The 18,530-nt window shown below is 55.1% G+C and overlaps 2 protein-coding genes across 2 annotated transcripts; both read left to right on the top strand.

Moving 5' to 3' along the window:
* Nucleotides 1–1,767: 1,767 nt before the first annotated feature.
* SLC26A6 (solute carrier family 26 member 6) lies at nt 1,768–7,846 on the top strand. Its single transcript, XM_054838050.1, has 20 exons — nt 1,768–1,969; nt 2,033–2,190; nt 2,500–2,639; nt 2,747–2,857; nt 3,114–3,289; nt 3,387–3,551; nt 3,681–3,833; nt 4,022–4,104; nt 4,200–4,347; nt 4,455–4,568; nt 4,673–4,750; nt 4,896–4,991; nt 5,114–5,220; nt 5,310–5,379; nt 5,543–5,635; nt 5,739–5,843; nt 6,394–6,579; nt 6,704–6,758; nt 7,050–7,171; nt 7,254–7,846. Exons 1-20 carry the CDS (start codon nt 1,928–1,930, stop codon nt 7,275–7,277), a joined length of 2,226 nt encoding a protein of 741 aa, XP_054694025.1. The 5' UTR covers nt 1,768–1,927; the 3' UTR covers nt 7,278–7,846.
* A 231-nt stretch (nt 7,847–8,077) lies between these two features.
* LOC129211303 (cytochrome b-c1 complex subunit 1, mitochondrial) lies at nt 8,078–17,327 on the top strand. The gene is made up of 13 exons (XM_054838170.1): nt 8,078–8,207; nt 8,757–8,897; nt 9,380–9,466; nt 10,440–10,569; nt 11,331–11,529; nt 12,152–12,231; nt 12,380–12,495; nt 12,875–13,018; nt 13,762–13,922; nt 14,922–15,007; nt 15,499–15,587; nt 16,146–16,221; nt 17,093–17,327. Exons 1-13 carry the CDS (start codon nt 8,136–8,138, stop codon nt 17,155–17,157), a joined length of 1,446 nt encoding a protein of 481 aa, XP_054694145.1. The 5' UTR covers nt 8,078–8,135; the 3' UTR covers nt 17,158–17,327.
* The last annotated feature ends 1,203 nt before the right edge of the window (nt 17,328–18,530 follow it).

The raw sequence follows: 18,530 nt of genomic DNA, 5'->3' as shown, positions 1-18,530 counted from the left end.
GCAGTGGCGGCGTGTTGGCGGCTGTGCCAGCATCGGCATTCTGCTACCTGGCCGCGGTGGGACTGATGGGCATGGGGGTGGGACAGCGGGGGCTGGGGATGTGGCAGAGGCTCAGGGGAGCAGGCTCAGCCCCACTGCTGAAAGGCAGCTGAGGAGTCCCTGTATGGCTGCGGTGGGACCCGGGTCATGCTGACCACAGGGAGAGCCAGGGTGGCCACGAGTTGTCCCCCACCTAGCCAGCAGGGATGGGAACAAGTCACTCTGTCCCGGAGACCACAGTCCTGAGTGTCACTACTTGTACCACTCGCCAGCCCCATCCCACCACCCAGGGCACCCAGGAGTCCCCAGCGCCTGCCCTGCCCACCCTGCCCTGCCTCCTAGCTTCACCCCACAGCCTGAGCGCCTGGATTTCCACTGCCATGTCCTCACGTGCCTGGGCCAAGCGTGACTCAGAAATATTCCGAAACCAGTGCCAGAACCAGGTTGTGGTGTAGCCCAGGAAGGTGTGATGGGTTCAGTGGGACTCTGGTGCCTTCTGGGGACCTTTGGAACAAGATAACGGCTGGGTCTGCACATGCTGTGGGACAGTGGGGCAGTCCACAGCGCACAGCACACCCGTTTGAGCAGGTAAGTGGGAGCCGGCACCTGTGGGAGATACCCTGGATGCCACGGCTGGGGGCTGCGGGTAACCCTCCTTGCCCTGGGCACAGCTTCTGCTTCAGGACGTGGGGTAGGGGGACACCCCTGGGAGCCCTGGGGGCACAGGAGGGTGATGGCAGGACTCTGAGCAGTACCCCAGGGAGGTGAGCACCCGCAGCTCTTGGCACCAGGCTGTGTCCAGCAGCAAGAAGATCCTTGCCCTGCACCTGGCATGGGAGCTGGGCATGGTGGCACTCCGGGCATGGCTGTGGGCCGGGAGCTGACACTGGCCGGGACAGTCCCCAGGATGGGATGGCCCTGGGGACAGTGGTGACAGCCCTGGACCTGCCACAGCCAGGGCACTCAGCACAACAGGGCACCGGGGGAGCGTCGCGGGTGCTGGGAAGCGGGCAGCTCCTCGGCAGGGCAGGAGGGAGGGCAGGGAGCGGTGTCTCAAAGATCACAAGCAGGTATTCATAAATAGGAGGGAGCAGAGCGTGCACCCGGCTGGCGACACCTGACCAACTTGGGTACAGCAGGTAGGAGGGCTGGGGGCAATGCAGGGACTCGGGCTGGCATGGCCCCAGGTACCTCGCGAATGGCTTGCAGGTCTGGTTGCAAGTGGGTGAGCATCTCAGGACCAGCCAGGGCCACCAGCCATGAGCCCAGCAGGATGGTGGCAGCTCTCAGCTCGAGCCCTGAGCAAGGCCAGGCTGTGGATCTGTACAGAGATGCCTCAGTCACACCATCCAGCCCTGTGAAGGGAGAGACCCCAGATCAGTCCCACTCCTCTGTGCCCATGGGCTCAGCCCCACTTTGCAGCTCAGGGAGCTGGGGAGGGTGCTGGCAGAGGGACGGCGAGTCTGTGACGCTCGCTGGGGGTTGACATTCCTGCTCCCCTCATGTGTAAAGGGACAAAGTCTGCGGACGGGGTTGTGAGGTCGGGGCTTTGCTCAGCAGCTGTGCTGGCCCGCTGCCCTGCTGTGCTGCGGTACTTGGAGGAGAAGGGTGGTTGGCACCAAGGGGGGTTCTGTGTGGGCAGGCGGAGGGGGAGCCACCCCCGGAGCAGCTCTGCCGGCAGCCCCCACCGGTGCACCCCAGAGGGGCGGATGGGGCTGACGTGGGGTACGAGTGGGCAGCGCTGATTGCAGAGGCCTCAGCTCCCTGCCTGCTCGCACACCGGCTGCCTGCCGCTTTCCATTGCGAGCTGCCACCGCTGCTTCAGGACTCCCAAAACTCGGCTCACCCCTGGCCTCAGGGCTGATCCTGCACGCCTGACTGGGATGGGATGGCTCCGCGGGGCGAGCAGAGCTGCAGGAGGGGCTGCGGGGTAGGTAGGGTGCTGGGTGCCCCCGGCCGTGAGGACGTGCCTGAACTGTCTGTGTCTGCGCAGTGGGCTGGCATGCAGGAGGGCCAGGCGGCCATGGCGGCGGATATGGTGCTGAGCCACCGGGCACCCCACAAGGTGTTGAGTGAGGCCGACTTGGAGGAGGTGGCACAGCGGAAACCTCCCACTGAGCCCTCGCTGCGCGGTTGTCTCCACAAGACCAGGTAGGACCGCGCTGGCCGGAGGGATGTGCCTGGACCCCGCCAGGCACCGTGCACCCCAGCCCCACTGCCACGGGGACCCTGTCTCTGGCTGTTCCAATCCCTGTGGTAGACACAGTGCAGACCTGGGGGTTGGTTCCCCCACGCCCAAACACCTGTGTCCCCACTCTGTCCTCCTGCTTGGAGGGACACCTGGATCCAGTGGATGGAGCTGGGGGTCCCACTGCTTCCCATGGGGCTCCGTCCACCCCCACTGGTGTCCCCAAGCCCCTGCGCTTGTGTTCAGCCCTGGCTCCTGCTCCTTCCCATCAGATGCTCAGTCTCCACCGCCAAGTCCCTGCTCTTACGGTTCCTGCCCTTCCTGCGCTGGCTGCCCCGCTACCCTGTCAAGGACTGGCTCCTGGGGGACATTGCCTCGGGCTTCAGCGTGGGCATCATGCACCTGCCCCAGGGTGAGCGATGCCATGGCCAGGCTGCCGGGGACTCCCTGCAGAGGGGGGAAGCCAGGGCTCAGCCATCCATGACGTGTGACATTGTCTCCCTGCTCCACCATGTCCAGGGCTTGCCTACGCGCTGCTGGCTGGACTGCCGCCTGTCACCGGTCTCTATTCTTCCTTTTACCCCGTCTTCCTCTACTTCTTCTTTGGAACATCCAGGCACAACTCCGTGGGTGAGCTGAGGGATGGTGGGGAGGGAGCGAGGATAAGAGGGGTGAGCCTTCATCCACAGCACAGCATTGCCACATCAATGGTTGGCGGGGACCTTTCTTGCCTTTACTTTGCTCCACCAAGAAGGTGGTTGGCCAAAGCAGAGCCAAAGCACAGTGGTGTGCTTTGAGCCTGGCCTAAGGGGACAGGTGCCTGTGGACCTCAGAGAGGTCCTGGTGCTGACCTTGGGCTCCCTGCCCACACCCTGCCTGTCCTTAGGCCCCTTCGCCGTCATCTCTGTGATGATCGGGAGCCTGACAGACTCCCTGCTGCCCAGTGAAAACTTCCTGGAATCTGTCAATGGCACCAATGTCACGATGGTCAATGAGGAACGGCGCGATGCCGCCAGGGTGGAGCTGGTGGCCACCATCACTGTCCTGACAGGCATCTTCCAGGTAATGGGGCCTCAGCCCAGCTTGGGAGGGAACAGGGGGCTGTGGTGCCCCATAGCTGTGAGCTGCAGGGCACTCCTCCTGCCATCTCTCCTTCCAGGTGGCCCTGGGCCTCCTGCAGTTCGGCTTCGTGGTGACCTACCTCTCGGATCCACTGGTGCGTGGCTACACCACTGCTGCCTCCGTGCATGTCCTCATCTCGCAGCTCAAGAACGTCTTTGGGGTCTCCCTAGGAGAGCACTCGGGGCCGCTCTCACTGTTCTTGGTGAGCGGGGATTTGCTGCTGCCCTGGGACCCCCTGGGTGCTCACCTGTGGGGCATGGAGAGGCCCCCAACAACCTGCCATGGAGGCATCTGCTTTCCTGAGCCTGTTCCCTCCTTCTGCGTCCTCTAGACCCTCATTGAGATCTGCCAGAAGCTGCCAGAGACCAATGTGGGCACCCTAGTGACAGCCATCGTTGCTATGGTGGCCATCTTCATCGTGAAAGAGCTCAACCACAAGTTCGCTGCCAAGCTGCCCATGCCCATCCCCATTGAGCTTATCACGGTACCCAGAGCTGCCCCAGCTCCCTGTGGGGACACAGCCATGAGCAGCCCTGTCCCCCCCAGGGTGGGGAGGGGTGGGATGGGGTGCCTTGGCGAGTGCAGCTCCAGGGCATGCGTCCCCTCCTCCTCCTCCTCTACCATGGTCCTTGTAAAGGAAGGCCCTGCCTCACTCCAGCCATCCTCCCGCAGATCATCATCTCCACCGGCATCTCCTACGGCGTCAACCTGAATGCCAAGTTTGGCATCTCCGTGGTGGGCAACATCCCCAGTGGGTGAGCAGGGCTGGGAGGTGAGGGTGGCTGTGCCGGGGCACTGTGCCACTCATGGGACCCCCCTTTTGAGCCCGGTCTTGCTGTCTTGGCTGTAGGTTGAAGCCGCCCGTGGTCCCTAACGTCAGCTACTTTGGGCAGGTGGTGGGCAATGCCTTCGCCATTGCCGTGGTGGGCTATGCCATCTGCATCTCCCTGGGCAAGATCTTTGCCCTGAAGCATGGCTACAAAGTGGACAGCAACCAGGTGATGCTCTGACGCGCAGGGCCCCTTCCCTGGGTGAAAACCAAGCTTGTACTTCTTGCAGCTTGGGGAAGGCATGGTGCTCCCCCACCGCTGCTCTGTCCCTGCAGGAGCTGATTGCGCTGGGCCTCTCCAACTTCCTGGGGGGCTTCTTCCAATGTTTTGCCATCAGCTGCTCCATGTCACGGAGCCTGGTGCAGGAGAGCACGGGGGGCAACAGCCAGGTGGGTCTGGGTGGCGCTGCCTCCCTCCACGGGGTTGGACCAGGGGCAAGGAGCATAGTGAGCGGTGGGGAACTCACCTCTTGCCTCCCACTCTCACCCTCCAGGTAGCCGGTGTCATCTCATCCTTGGTCATCCTGGTGACCATCCTGAAGATTGGAGAGCTCTTCCGGGACCTGCCCAAGGTACATCTGGCCCTACAGCCTCCGTGTCACATCCCACCCCTGTGCCCGTCCCATGGCAAGGTGGTGTGGCAGGGGAGCAGCCAAGGGTCTCCCTCCCCCAGACCTGCCCTCAGCATCCTCATGGCTGCAGCGACTTCTCTCCTAGGCCATCTTGTCTGCCATCATCATCATCAACCTCAAGGGCATGTTCAAGCAGTTTGACGACCTTTGCATGCTCTGGAAGTCCAACCGGGTGGACCTGGTAAGGTGCCAACTGGCCCTGGGGCTTTGCTCTTGTCCCTGGAGAGGGTTTCTCCATCCTCCCTGGGGCTCATAGGGGCCAGTGGGGAGGCCGTGCTGCGGCTGACCGTGTCCCCCCTCCAGATGGTCTGGATCGTAACATTCGTGGCCACCCTTTTGCTGAACTTGGACATCGGCCTGGGGGCTTCGGTGGCCTTCGGGCTGCTCACTGTCATCTTCCGCACCCAGCTGTGAGTACCCTGGAGCTGGGGGCCAGTGCCACGTCCCAAGGGCAGGGGAATCCCGTGGTGACCTCAGCTCCTTGCTCTGCTCCCTGCAGCCCCCACTACTCCATCCTGGGACGCATCTCCGACACTGATGTCTACAGGGACGTGGCCGAATATGAGATGGTGACAGCACCAGGGAGACACCTGCAATGGGGGGGGGAGGGCAACTTGAAGCACCCCCAGGGGTTGTTCTCTGGGGACAGGAGTGGGGGGCATTTGGGGGGAGGGAGGGAATGGGAGCAGGGGACTCCATCCCTGGGGTAGCACCCTTCCTGTCTGACCCCAGGCAGAGGAGATCCCTGGTGTGAAGATCTTCCGCTCCTCCTCCACCCTCTATTTTGCCAATGTGGAGCTGTACACGGAGGCCCTGAAGAAGAAGGTAGGAGAGCTGCCATCCCCCCAGTGCTCCCTGTGCCCCCCCATCTGCCAGCACCGGGGTGGTGGTGGGGCACCTGGGGACACAGGGCTGCATTGTTTTGCAGAGCGGCATTAACGTGGACCGCCTGATCGAGAAGAAGAAGAAGGCCCTCAAGAAGCTGAAGAAACAGCAGAAGAAAGCGGAGAAGGAGAAGGCAAAGAGGAAAAAGGTGCTTCCCCACTGTGGGGGACCCCTCCAGTGCCACCTTGCACTGCCTCCCTGCCTGGCCCTGGCCCTCCTGCCCATGCATTTGCCGGGCTCGGTGGCCCGGGGGGCTCCTGGTTCAATCTGGGAGAAGAGAAGAACTGGGGCAGAGCTGGGCCATGGTGTCACACCCAAGGTCAGCAGGGAAAGCCGGGCGATTAATGATTAGGTGGTGGAGCCAGTGAGTCATTAGCCATTTGGTGAGTTAATCAGAATTAAGAGCGAGAGCAAAGGCTGACCTTGTGCCAGTTAATGAGTCTGGCTCTGGAGCAAGTCACTGGGGAGAGAGGTGGGTCTCAACACATCCGGAAATACACCAAAAGTGAGTGAAGGTGCGAGGCACCCGCTCCCTGGGCCACCCACTGCCTGTGCCCTGATGCAGCCGAAGAGCCTCGCCAGGCCCCACTGCGCTGTAGGGCAGAGCAAGCCTGGGGGGAGGTATGTTGCCTGGCCAGTGGGGCTGGGGGTGCCGCCAGCCCCCGTGCAGTGAGGCCGGGTCTCCTTCCCTCCCCCAGGACGCAGAGGACGGGCTTAACGGACCAGGCGTGGCAGTGATTGAGCTGAGCGGGGCGGAGGGCAGTGCACCCCCAGAGCCCACCCTGCATACCCTGGGGCTGCCCCAGCCCAACTTCCATGCCGTCATCTTGGATTTCAGCCCTGTCAGCTTCATGGACACTGTCTCCATCAAGTTCCTGAAGAATGTAAGGGGTGGGGGAGCAGGCGGGCCAGCAGCCTCACCGGGGCGTCCCCAGGGCCCTGCAGGGTGGCCCCATGGCTGCTGCCTGTCCCTCTGCCTGGGCACAACGTGTTTTCTGCCGTTTGCAGATCTTCAGGGATTTCCATGACATAGAAGTGGACGTCTTCATTGCTGGCTGCCCAGGTGAGGAGGCTCTGCAGAACGATCAGCCCCTGCTGGGCATGCCCACCCCCACGGGATGCAGCTGCTGGCCTCTGCCCTGCAGTGTCCCCACCCCCAGGGTTTCCCCAGGGCATAAGTGCTGCAGATTGTCCCACAGACCCAGTCTGAGCCCTGCAGCCCCCGGCAAGGCAGCTGGATCCCTGGTGATGGCCCCAGTGTCCCCTGCAGTGCAGAGGGAGGGGGGCTGCTCTGGGTGCAGGGTGGTGGGCTCTGCTGGGTGCCACAGCTTTGGATGCTTCTCTCTCCATGCAGTGCCTGTCCTTGCCCAGTTGGAGCGGAGCAACTTCTTCAGCTCAACCATCACCAAGCACTGCTTCTTCCCCTCGGTGCATGACGCTGTGGTCCACATCAGCAGGGAGCCACGCCAGGCCTCGGTGAGCGCCCAGCCTCGCTGTCCCCATCACTGTGATGGAGGGGGAGCAGCCAAGCCAACCCCTCCCCATCTGTCCCCTTTAGGAGGAACGCAGCACCAGAATGTAGCCCCGCAAGAGGAAGCTGTCTCCCCGAGGAGCCAGGCAGGCACGGGGGCCTTTGCCGCCCCAATGGCGCCAGCTCACCCAGGAGGCCTCACACCCCTGCCAGCCCCTCCGGACACTGAGTGCTGGGGACCCTGTCCCAGCCATGAGCTTCCCCTGCGATGGAGCTGCTGCAGGCTGGTGCCCAGTGTCCTGCTCTGGCACGGGGACATCGCGCCGAGGTGCCGGCTGGGAGCCTCTCTCAGCCCCAGCCTGTCTGGCCAGGCCCTGGTTTGGGGGGTGGTGGAGTGACCCCCAGACGCGGCCGAGGGGGGCCACTCCCAGCAGCGGTTTGGCATCACAGATAAAACCGTGTAGCGTCTCTCAGGCTTCGTTTTAATGCACTTTCCTCAATAAAGGTGACCTCAGGCAGGGCCGCCTGGCTGCACCCTGGCATTGGTGGGCACTGCCTGGCCGGGCCCGGGCCTGGCCCTCCCTGCAGCACGCTGGCCCCACGCATCCGTCCCTCCGGTCCTTTTCCGCCACTTTTCCCCCCGACCCGCTCCGGGCCCGTCAGGCTGCGGCCGAGGGAGCGGTACGGGCGCGGACACCCCACCCGGGAGCCCCGTCCCCGGGGAGCCCCGCGGCTCCGGCAGCTCCTGCCCTCAGCGGCCGCCGCGCCCTGCCGCCACGAGGGGGCGCCGCCGCACACGCGTTTGCGCACGCGCCCCCTCCGCCCGCGCGGACCCGCCCTCGCGCACATGCGCATCACTGTCGCTGACAGCCGCTCGGCCTCGTGCGCATGCGCACTCCCGCCCACAAGCCCCCACCTTCTTGCGCAGGCGCACTGCGGCCCTGTCGGTCGATCGGCAGCAGGGACAAGATGGCGGCTTCCTCTGTGTGCCGGGTGGGGTGTGCCGCCGGGCGGGCATTGCTGCGGGGCCCTCGCTCCTCCGTGAGTCACCGCGGGCGGCGGCGGCGGTAGCTGCGGGTGGACCCGGGGGAGGTCGGCAAGGGGAGCGAGAGGCCCTGCTGTGTGGTGGGGCTGCCGGGCTCAGCCTGCTGGCCGGCCGAGAAGGTCACAGGGACGCGGCGGCCGGTGCGGGGCGGGCGGCGGTCGCCGTGCAAACCCCCTGCCTCTGGAGCGGGGGGTGGCGGCGACCTTCAGCTCTTGCGACGCTTGCCGGGGGCCTGCTGTCAGCTCCCCGCCTCCGCCCCAGTACTGGGTTTTGACCGGTTCATGGGACTTTTCCCTGGGGTTTTCGACTTGCTTGAAACCTCTGGCGCTGCCGAGTGTTTCTAGCCCTCCGGTTCACGAACCGGAGTTAAATGCGAGTGGGTGGGTAAGGCTGTGCAGCAGGAACTCCCCGATATAAACGTGAAAGAGCCCATCTGCCCTAGCTTTGGTCAGCTGTGTGTCCAGCAGTCTGCGTTCTGGAGGTCTGCCCTGCAGAGGGGAGCTGCTGGTTAGTGGTGATGGTAGCTTTTTTTTTTTTTCTTTTAGGCAGCTTTATTGACTTTGACAAGGAACCGAGGTGCTGCCACCTATGCCCAGACACTCCATAATATCCCTGAGACCCAGGTCACCACTCTGGACAACGGTCTCCGTGTAGCTTCAGAAGAATCCAATCAGCCAACATGTACAGTAAGTTTAAGATAAGTTAAGGGCTTCCTTGAAACAGTCAGCTTTGCCTAGTTTCTAGCTGGTCTTCCAAAAGTGACAAACCCGTGTTTGAACTAAAGGTTTTGACAGAGACTCTACCAGTTCTCTCTCTTAACTGGTGGGATTAACGTAGCAGTAGAAGGCCTAGCCTGGCTTTGTATAAGTCTGTAGTAAAGCTTTCATGCTTTGCAAGTTTTCTCAGCCTTATAGTTTTTGCGTAAGTACTAAGTAACCAGTAGTAGTTATATTTCTGGCAAAACTAGCAAAGGCCTTTGCGAAGCTGCTAGATAAAAAGCCAAAATGTGTACGGGAATCAGTTGTTGGTGCTTGTTCTTATTTTGGTGCTACTAGTTCAATGTCTGTGGAGCAAACTTCTTGTTCGTGCTGTTACGTTTGTGGCATGAGGCTTGAGCATGCTGTTTGTTTTCTTTTCTGATACATGTATTTGATCCTTTTGCCGTTAGGTGGGCGTGTGGATCGGGGTGGGGAGCCGCCATGAAGATGAGAAGAACAATGGGGCTGGTTACTTCCTGGAACATCTGGCCTTTAAGGTAAGGAGGTATGCTAGGTCTGGCCCAGGCTTGTGTGGAAAGCTGTTCTAAATATTTACTTATATATTGTGCTCTTGCTTCAGAGGCTGTAGCTGTTAGAGTGTAAATCAGGTCATCTGAGTCCCTGAGACTTTGCACACAGTATAAAAATAAACTTCAAAAGGCATCTAGCCTATATGGTGCTCTTTGTTTGAACATGCGGCAACTTGCAAGCATGCATGAATTAAGGCAGCTCTTATTGACTGGTTGGTATATCCCCTCTTAAAGGAAAAAAGTTTTAAGTAACAAGTGAGACCGAGTCTCTGATGCTGTGGTTCCAATCCCTGACTGTCCCAGCCACAGTGTAGCACACCTATAGGACTATGTTATGAAGCATGTTTCTTCAAGTTAGCAGGCAGAGCTCAAAGTAGCGTTTCCTGTAGCCGTTTATTTTTCTTTCATATTCTTAGTGGACTGGCAAAGTTTAGAGGCTACAGCTCTTTTCTAATAATGTAAGTGTCTGCTGAACAGCCCTAGGGCAGAAGGCATCTAAGCCTGGGACTTGCTGACTCGAGTCCAGCCTGTGCCATCATAGGCACTGCAGCGTCTGGCTTGGTCCTTAAGATATGAGCTCTGTATTACAAGTACTTTTCTGTTCTTATTCTGGCTTCTTCTCAATATTGCTGCTTGGATAGCTAGAAACCTGCTTATTTTTGGTTTGCTTCCACTGATGTGATCTTCAGCCAGTGTTGTCTCAGTTTAGATCTTCTCCTTCCCCATGGGTTTTTACTGGTCTTTCAAAATACATTTCAGTCGTCCTTCAGGTAGAGCAAATAAGCCAAGTATTAAATCTCTTGCTTTCTGCACTTGCTCTTGGCTTTTATGAATCGTGTGATGGGTGTTACTGGCTTAGGTCTTTATTGTTTTTTTCCTTGCTTTAGTTCTGCCTGAGAGGGAAATCTGTTCATAATTGTGTTTATCTGCTTCCTTTTAGGGCACAAAGAAGCGTCCTGGTGCTGCCTTTGAGAAAGAGGTGGAGAGCATGGGTGCTCACCTGAACGGATACACCTCGCGTGAGCAGACTGCCTATTATATAAAAGCCTTGTCCAAGGACATGCCCAAAGGTAGGATAGCCAGTCTGGAAAAAGTCTGATTCAGAGGTTAAGGATGAAGCAAGCACATGTGCTTGTGTTTCTGTCCCGCCAGCATCCTTTCTAACAGCAGACCCAGGGAATGAAGTGGTTGAGCAGTAAATTGGAGATTCTCCTTGGTAGTTGAAGAGAGCGCTGCCATGACGTGGTGCTTCAAGGCTGCAAGTTCATGTGTTCCTAAAACCAGTTTTGCAAAGCTGTCGTTATGTTAGGCTGCACTATATTGCCGGGGGCGGGGGGGCGCTTCAGTAGTCTGTGGTTGTTTTATGGAGCTGAGAAGCTGAGGTCAGCGACAGCTGCTGTGTCAGGAGTGCTCACTGCAGCTCTTGCAAATGTTGCTTGTGCTCTGTACTACCATGCGCAGACTCCTCTTTGGGTTGGTTTTGTCCAGAGGCGATGATTGGAGTCAGAGCTGTGGGCCCTACTGTAGATGTGGGCTACACTGTAGATGTCACAAGCTCTCTTTAAGGATTTAAAGATTCTACAGTTGTTGCCTGCTTTCCGCTGGCAGTGAAGCTGACTTGGAGACTTCATGCTAAGACAGTGTTGTTTGTCCCTCTCTGATGCTGTGGGAATGGGTAGTATTCGTCTCTATTGTGTTGCATCCCCTTCCCAGCATGGTTTGTTGCTCATTCCTCTTGCAGTGCCCCTGCTGCCTCTGTGTCTTTTCTCCTTTCAGCAGCACTGGGTAGCAGTCAGGCAGCGGGATTGCTAACGTGGGAAATGTGTTGCAGTTGTAGAGCTTCTGGCTGACATTGTGCAGAACTGTGCGCTGGAGGAGTCTCAGATCGAGAAGGAACGTGGCGTCATCCTTCAGGAGTTGAAAGAAATCGACAGCAACTTGACGGATGTTACCTTTGATTACCTTCATGCCACTGCTTTCCAGGGGACTGCACTGGCCCGCACTGTCGAGGGGACCACGGAGAACATCAAGTGAGCAATAGGCTGGATGCGATATGCAGCCCATAGGTTCAGTCCTTGGGGTGCACGACTGCTGCTTCTCAGTAGTGGTGACTGCGCAAGGAGAGCAGTCTGTACGCAGAGGTGATCTGTGCCTGTGGGCTTCTTGTTGTGTCTTTACTGTATTTTTCCCATTGGGCTGGTGAAATTGTAATGCTGCGCACATTCTTCTCTAGAATCCATCTCGCTCAAGACATGAGGTTGGTAGGGCCAGGTTGAACCTTCTCCCGTACTTGTCTGTTTGACACCATTAGAGAAATTAAGAGCTAGAGGCGGTCATTAAAGCATTGGTGAGTGTACGCACCCGTTAAGGTACTGGTAGCTTGGTGAGCAGGGTCAGTGCTCTCTAGTTTGTATTGAATTCTATCCTTAACTCTCTGTCTTGGTCACTGGTTTCCGTTCTCTGTGTTGTGGAATTAGAGCGCAGGGAAAGCACAGACAGTGCAGTCTTGCTTCTAAAAAGTATTGTTACCCTACAACTAAGAGGATCAACAACATCACTGCAGTCTCTGCACTGTGAACTTGCTTCTCCTAAGCCTCTCATCCCTCCAAGTCAGAGATGCTGATGTCCTTGGTCTCTGTTTGTTCTTTCTAGGCATCTGACTCGAGCAGATCTAGCTTCATATGTTGATACTCACTTCAAGGCACCTCGTATGGTCCTGGCAGCTGCTGGAGGTAAGTTCTAGATCCTTGTGATTCTGGGAAGCCTGGGTATTTTCAAGCTGGTGATCAAACCCTTGTCACATATCTCTAATGTAAAATCAGATGATTTTGTTAAATTAAGCTGTTGAAGACTGCAAATCTCTCTCTTTCCCATTGCCAGGTATTTCCCACAAAGAGCTGGTAGATGTAGCTAGGCAACACTTCAGTGGAGTGCCTTTTACATACAAAGAGGATGCAGTGCCTATCCTCCCACGCTGTCGCTTCACAGGGAGTGAGGTAAAGTTGTTTTGGTCCTGAACAAAACAAGCAGCTGTTGCTAAACTGTTGAATGAATGTGAAAGCAATTATAGCTGCTTCTGAGAGAAGCTGATGATGCAGCATCTTGGTAGTGCCCCCATGTTCTGTTCTTGGGGCTTATTGCCACAACATGTTGGGATTTAGATAGGACCCAAATCCACTAGGAATGTGAGCCTGTTGCTCGCATCGTCTGCTGGAAAACTCATATCAGAGTAGCTGGTTTGTGCTCAGTAGTGCCTGAGACCATTTTGCTGAGATAATACCAAGTCCCCCAATTTGTCAGCCTGGCACTGCAGCAGGCTGCAGACAAAGCCACAGTGCTCATGCCATTCTCCCCCACTCCTTGATGATTTTCTAGATCCGTGCCAGAGATGATGCTCTGCCTGTTGCCCATATTGCGCTTGCCGTGGAAGGGCCAGGATGGGCTGATCCAGACAACGTTGTCCTCAATGTGGCTAATGCTGTTATTGGACGCTACGACCGCACGTTTGGAGGTGGTAAGGTAAGAGGCTTGTGAGTGTGATAGGGAGAGCCTGGAGCCTTTTAATATGAAATATTATGGAGACCCTGGCTGAATGTGCTTATGGGAGGCTGTTGTGGTTAGTTTCCAACTATGAAGTGGTAGAAGTCTGGAAAGTAGAATAGATGTGTAATCAAGGCTAATCCAGGACCGTTTTTGAGCAGTGATGCTGGGAGATGAACTGAGCCTTCTCTGCTAAGTTTGGAAGAGGTTTAGCTGATGAATTCTCAGCAACTTATTCCTTCCCTTGCAAACTAACTACTCAGTGGAGATGGTGATGGATGCAGGACAGAGTAGTCTATAGTCTCATGATGCAAGCTTGCCTTACAACTGCAAAGCAAGTGGAACTTGTTTAAAACCCCAGTATTGCATCCATTCTCATCTGGAATCTGTCTGGCCTGCATAACTGTGCTAACCCCTGCTACTGGGAGACTTTGTGCTTCCCATTTTCTCTCACTCCTACGGTGGTATGCATACCAGCTCTTCATCTGTGGCTGGGAAAGGAAATGGTTTTGCTGGATGGACTCTTAGGCCATTGTCTGTGGCTTTTCCACCAGTGAATCTCATCTGTTGACCACATGAAGGGTCTAAATTAAGTTCCCCTTCAGCAAAGGGTTCCGCTCTGTCTTGTCTGTGGTCTTTGTGAAAACAACTCAGTTGGAAAGAATTTGAGCTGTGAGGCAGCTGTAAGACTGAAATGGCTGATGGTATCTCCTTATTTACAGAATCAGTCCAGCAGGCTGGCTACGCTTGCTGTGGAGCATAATCTCTGTCACAGTTTCCAGACGTTCAACACCTCTTACTCTGATACTGGCCTCTTCGGTTTCCATTTTGTTTCTGATCCTCTGTCCATAGATGATATGCTGTATTGTGCTCAGGGGGAGTGGTAAGTACAACTTTTGCCAAAGTTCCTGTTTAAGATCTGACCCTCTTGTGGGAGACTGAGGATCATATTAGATCTTCAGAGAGCTGTCTCTCTTAATGAACTTCTTGGTAACTTGAATTCTGGTTAAATGATCCTGTAAGTGGTTTCTGTGAATGTCTTAGGATGTGGCTTTTGAGGAGCTATTTTAATCCCTTAGGGGTCTTCAGGTCTTTCATTCATGCTTCCAAGTATTGGCACTGAGGCTTTGGTTGATCATTTCTTAGAGACAAGGCTTTCCCAGGTGCCCAAGAGACGTGTCTCCATTGTCTTGTTAAGCTTGAGCAAAGCAGGCAGAGTTTCTGCCTTTCAGACTGTTGTGTTGTGGCTGATAAATGCGCTGCTGCTGGAGTCATGCCAGCGTTTGGGGGCCGTCTGTCTGTCTTATTGTATATGTGTATATCCCAGTAACAGTCCAAGGCTACGTCTGAAATTCACAGCCAAGCCATGCTGTGTATGGAGCACATGGAGTTAGCCTTTGCCCCAGAGATGGTGCGGTTGGCAGGGGAGGAAAGGATTTCGCAGCTGGAGTCCAAACAGACTCTGTAGACCTGTCTTGTTCTTTCAGCATCAGTTTCCATAGCAGCTTGCCGTGCGTGGGAATAGCTGACACGCCTCCCTTCTCTTGTGATAGCGTACCACAGACTGCTTGCTGCTGTGCTTGATGGGCAAGCTAGAGCCGACACGAGGGCTGCTTAGACCTTTGTGAGTGTAACTCAGCGTGTAACCTGCTGGCTGATATCCCCTGCCTCTAAGCTTGAGCTCTTTCTCTCGCCTCCTGCTGTTCAGTGCTCCCCAGTTCTTAGCTGCTGTGTGGTGATCAAGAATGAATCTCAAGCCTGCAAGACAAATAACGTTGGTAATAGCTTATTTCTGCAGAGGCTTGGGAAAGAGAGGAATTCACTTTCTGTCTGAGCAGACAAATCTTTAAGAGCTTTAGTGGTCTTTCAATCTCCTCTCCAGGATGCGTCTGTGCACTAGTACCACAGAGTCAGAGGTGAAGAGAGCCAAGAACTATCTCCGAAATGCCATGGTGGCTCAACTGGATGGTATGTTCTGGTTTATGGATTGACCGCTGCAGAGCTTTCAGAGGGTTACTGCTTATGTGTCTCCTGAGGAGCAGTAGCTCTGCTAGCCATTGCAGTACTGCTGGCAGGCACTGGGCAAAACTTCCTTTTCCCCACTCTGCATTCCTCCTGCCATGTTCTCAAAGCAGCTGACCCCAGCCTGCTGTGCTGCAGGCTAGCCCTGACTCTGTAAACTTCTAGTCGTTCTGTTGCTGAGAGTGAATAACGTGCTGTCTGGTGAATTTAGAATTGAAACCCTCAAACCGATCTGTCTTGGCTGTAACACTCTGAAAACCAGTGAAGCAATTTTTGTATTGCTTAACTCCTGCCAGAGCTGCTTAAAATGGTAACTACGACTGGTACTTGATTAGAAGCTGTTTAACGGCTAGAGTTGCTACTATCTGCTTTGATCAGGCCGTGCAATTCTGGAAGGTTTTCTTCTATGCTGACCATATGATATCTTCAACATCTAGGTACTACCCCAGTGTGTGAGAATATTGGAAGCCATCTCTTAAACTACGGACGCCGTATCCCTCTGGAGGAATGGGATGCCAGGATTGCTGTAGGTATCCGTTTGTTTTGGTTGGGGTATCTGAGCATGGTTGGTGTCAGCATTTTCTGGCCTTAGTTTGCTGCAGTAACATGAGGCTTATTTATCCATTAGTTAAGCTCCCTGGAGCCCAGGCAGTCGGCACACTAACACCGATATAAATATGTCAGAATCTCTGGCGTAGACTCAGTGTGTCCTGTGTCCCTGTGGCTGGATTCAGTCCATCCTGGAAAGAGGGCGTACACCTGTGTTAAGCAGCATAACGTGAAATTCCTTTAACAGTTTCCCTAAAGATGGCCATCATCTAGTTTGTGTAATTCTGCAGCCACTGTATCCCTTGGAAGGCTTCAGATTTTAGGCTGCCATGTCTCCTGTACCCTCAGAAGAACGTGCTGTGTAGAACATTGGCCATCCTCGCAGACAAGAGCAGTGCAGTTGGTGCAGATGGCCCCCAGGGGTCTGACAATATATTTTTAATGATCCCGATATGTAATGGCAACAGTAACTTCCAACTTTGAGAAATGCAGGTCTGTTAGAAGGGTCATTAATTGTTTTTTTGATATTTATTAGGCTGTTGATGCAAGAATGGTGAGAGACGTCTGCAGTAAATACATTTATGACAAATGCCCAGCAATTGCTGCAGTTGGTAAGTAGTACATGACAATTAGTACACGGTAGATCAAAAAACCAGGAAGGGGTCAAGAGCTGAGCAGAAGTGAGCTGCAGGCACTTTCCCTCTGTCTGTTCTGGCCTCCTAACCACTCTGGTTCTTTGCTGGTATCCTCCTGCCTCTGCACATTAGATATGCCAAGGCACGTTTGCCAGGAGGTCAGACCTGCAGGTGATGGAGATGCAGTGGCAGCGAGCTGCTGGCTGCCCTCCCGCCTCCTTGCTGTGGAGCCGTGACTAAGATTGGGAGTCCCGTAGCTGGGTGCGGGCCCAGGGGTGTCTGCCAGGTGTCCTTACTCTGAGGTCATGGTGGTTTATGTAAGGGAAGCGAAGGGACCTGATTCTCTTGCGCTGCTCTGGCATGTCTGTCTGGCCAAGGACAAATTCCTCTCAGAAAACCTGCCTGAGCAGCTCAGCTCCGCTCTGCTGCCTCCTTCCTGTGTGTTGTGGATTCCCCTCCTCCATGCAGCTGTTTCCTCTGGCCTTCAAAGCAGAGCAGCTTGGGAAAGGGAGAGGCTTCCAACGGGAAGTTGGAATGAACGAGCCAAAATCTCTGTGACTTGGTGGCTCCCCATATTTCGTACCTGTATGTGGAGCTATACTGAGCATTGTGGAGCAGCATGAGAAAACAACTTATTCTCAAGAAACAAGTAACAGTTTCTCTGTCAGGAGATGGTATCTGCTGGTTTTCCTGATGCAAGTTTGAGCTGTAGTTGCTTGGTTTTGTGCATAGCTGCTCTGGATTGTGAGCACAGTCTGCTCTGCCACCATCTGCTTTAAGACGACGGGAAACTGCACAGGGATTCTAACTACATCTCCAGTGACTGACTCTTGTTCTGTTCACACAGGTCCCATTGAACAGCTCTTGGATTACAACCGTATCCGCAGTGCCATGTACTGGATCCGTTTCTAGGACGTGTCCCTGCAGGATGGAAATAGTGAAGCTGTGGTCTGTGACCGGTTCCCTCTGGCTCTGAATGTCTTGTGCACCAGGGGCAAGATGAGTCCTATCAAAATGGCTGTCGTCTTGGTGTTAAATGTATAAAAATAAATAGATCCTATATGGAGTTAGTTCTGCTGGGAGTTGACTGTGTCTTGCTGAGTCGCATGTGTAGACATTGTTCATCTTGCCAAATTGGTGAGGTATTGGACCGATCAGTCTTGATTTGTCAGGACTCATGCTAGAAACTTGTCTGTGTGTCTGTCTGCAGCCCTGCCTCCTCTGTCCTGAGCTGGCAGCGTCCTGGTTCAGAGGTCTTGTCTCTAGGCTGGTTGAAGGAAGTGTTTCCACTGGTACGAGGCTGTCAGGGTAGCTCTAGCTGTTTTCCCTGTGCCTTTCTGTGCCAGCAGCAGCCTGGTCAGTCTCGAGCTGTAGCAGTGTTGTTTGTGCAGACCTAAGAACGAAGGGCCTTCGTCTGAGGGAACCTCTGTGCTGTCCTGCTTGTTAAGGAGATCAAAATGTATCTATGGAAAGGTGGTCCTCTTCCTGTCCCCAGGGTATGGTGTTAGTGTTTCTGGCCTGGCGGTTTGTGACCTTCTTGGACTGACAATTTGTGCAAATCCCTCTCTCCCTGATCAGTTACAGACAAAACTGGTCAGCTGAGTTCCCACCACCTATTTAATCTGGTGAAGGTGATCAGCCTGGCCTTGCCTGATGCTGCCTCAGTACGACTGAGACAGTTGTCTCTAGCAGAGCCAGGATGGTGTGAGGAGTTGGAGCTGTTGCTAGACAAACACCTTTCCAGAGCCTATATGGGGACATGGTACCTCTCATTTTAGCTTCCCCGTTAGCTGTAAGCCCACTCAATAATGAGCAGAGCTTGTTGTGGAGTATGTTGGTCTACACATTCCTCTTGCAGATAAGCCTCCATCTATCCAGTCACTCACCTATGCAGTAGCTGAGAACTATAGGGTGACCTGGCCTTTACCTGGAAGATAATCTCTAAGTCTGAACAGTTGAAAGAGCTACCCAGCCCTTTCTGCTTTGGTGTTAATCTGGTCGTTGCTCCCTTGTCTTGCCTCTGGGAAGCTGGAGCATGGAACAGGAAGGATGAAACTGAGCAAGGGGGATGGAGAAAAGTTTCCCACCAGGTGGCACTAGCCTGTCACAGCTACCCTTGGAAGCTGCGAGGTACTCCTGTTTAATTTTTTTCTTTGGAATAAATCTCTCTGGGATTCTCATTTAATTTCCAGGTGCTGTCCTGACAAGTGGGATTTAAAAATAGTGTAAAAGTTTCTAGGAGTTAGTCATTACACTTGAGACTAATCCAGTGTACTAAATCATTT

This window comes from Grus americana, chromosome 11 (assembly GCF_028858705.1).
Source record: "Grus americana isolate bGruAme1 chromosome 11, bGruAme1.mat, whole genome shotgun sequence".
NCBI lineage: Eukaryota > Metazoa > Chordata > Aves > Gruiformes > Gruidae > Grus > Grus americana.
This window is presented reverse-complemented; position numbering and strand designations above follow the sequence as displayed.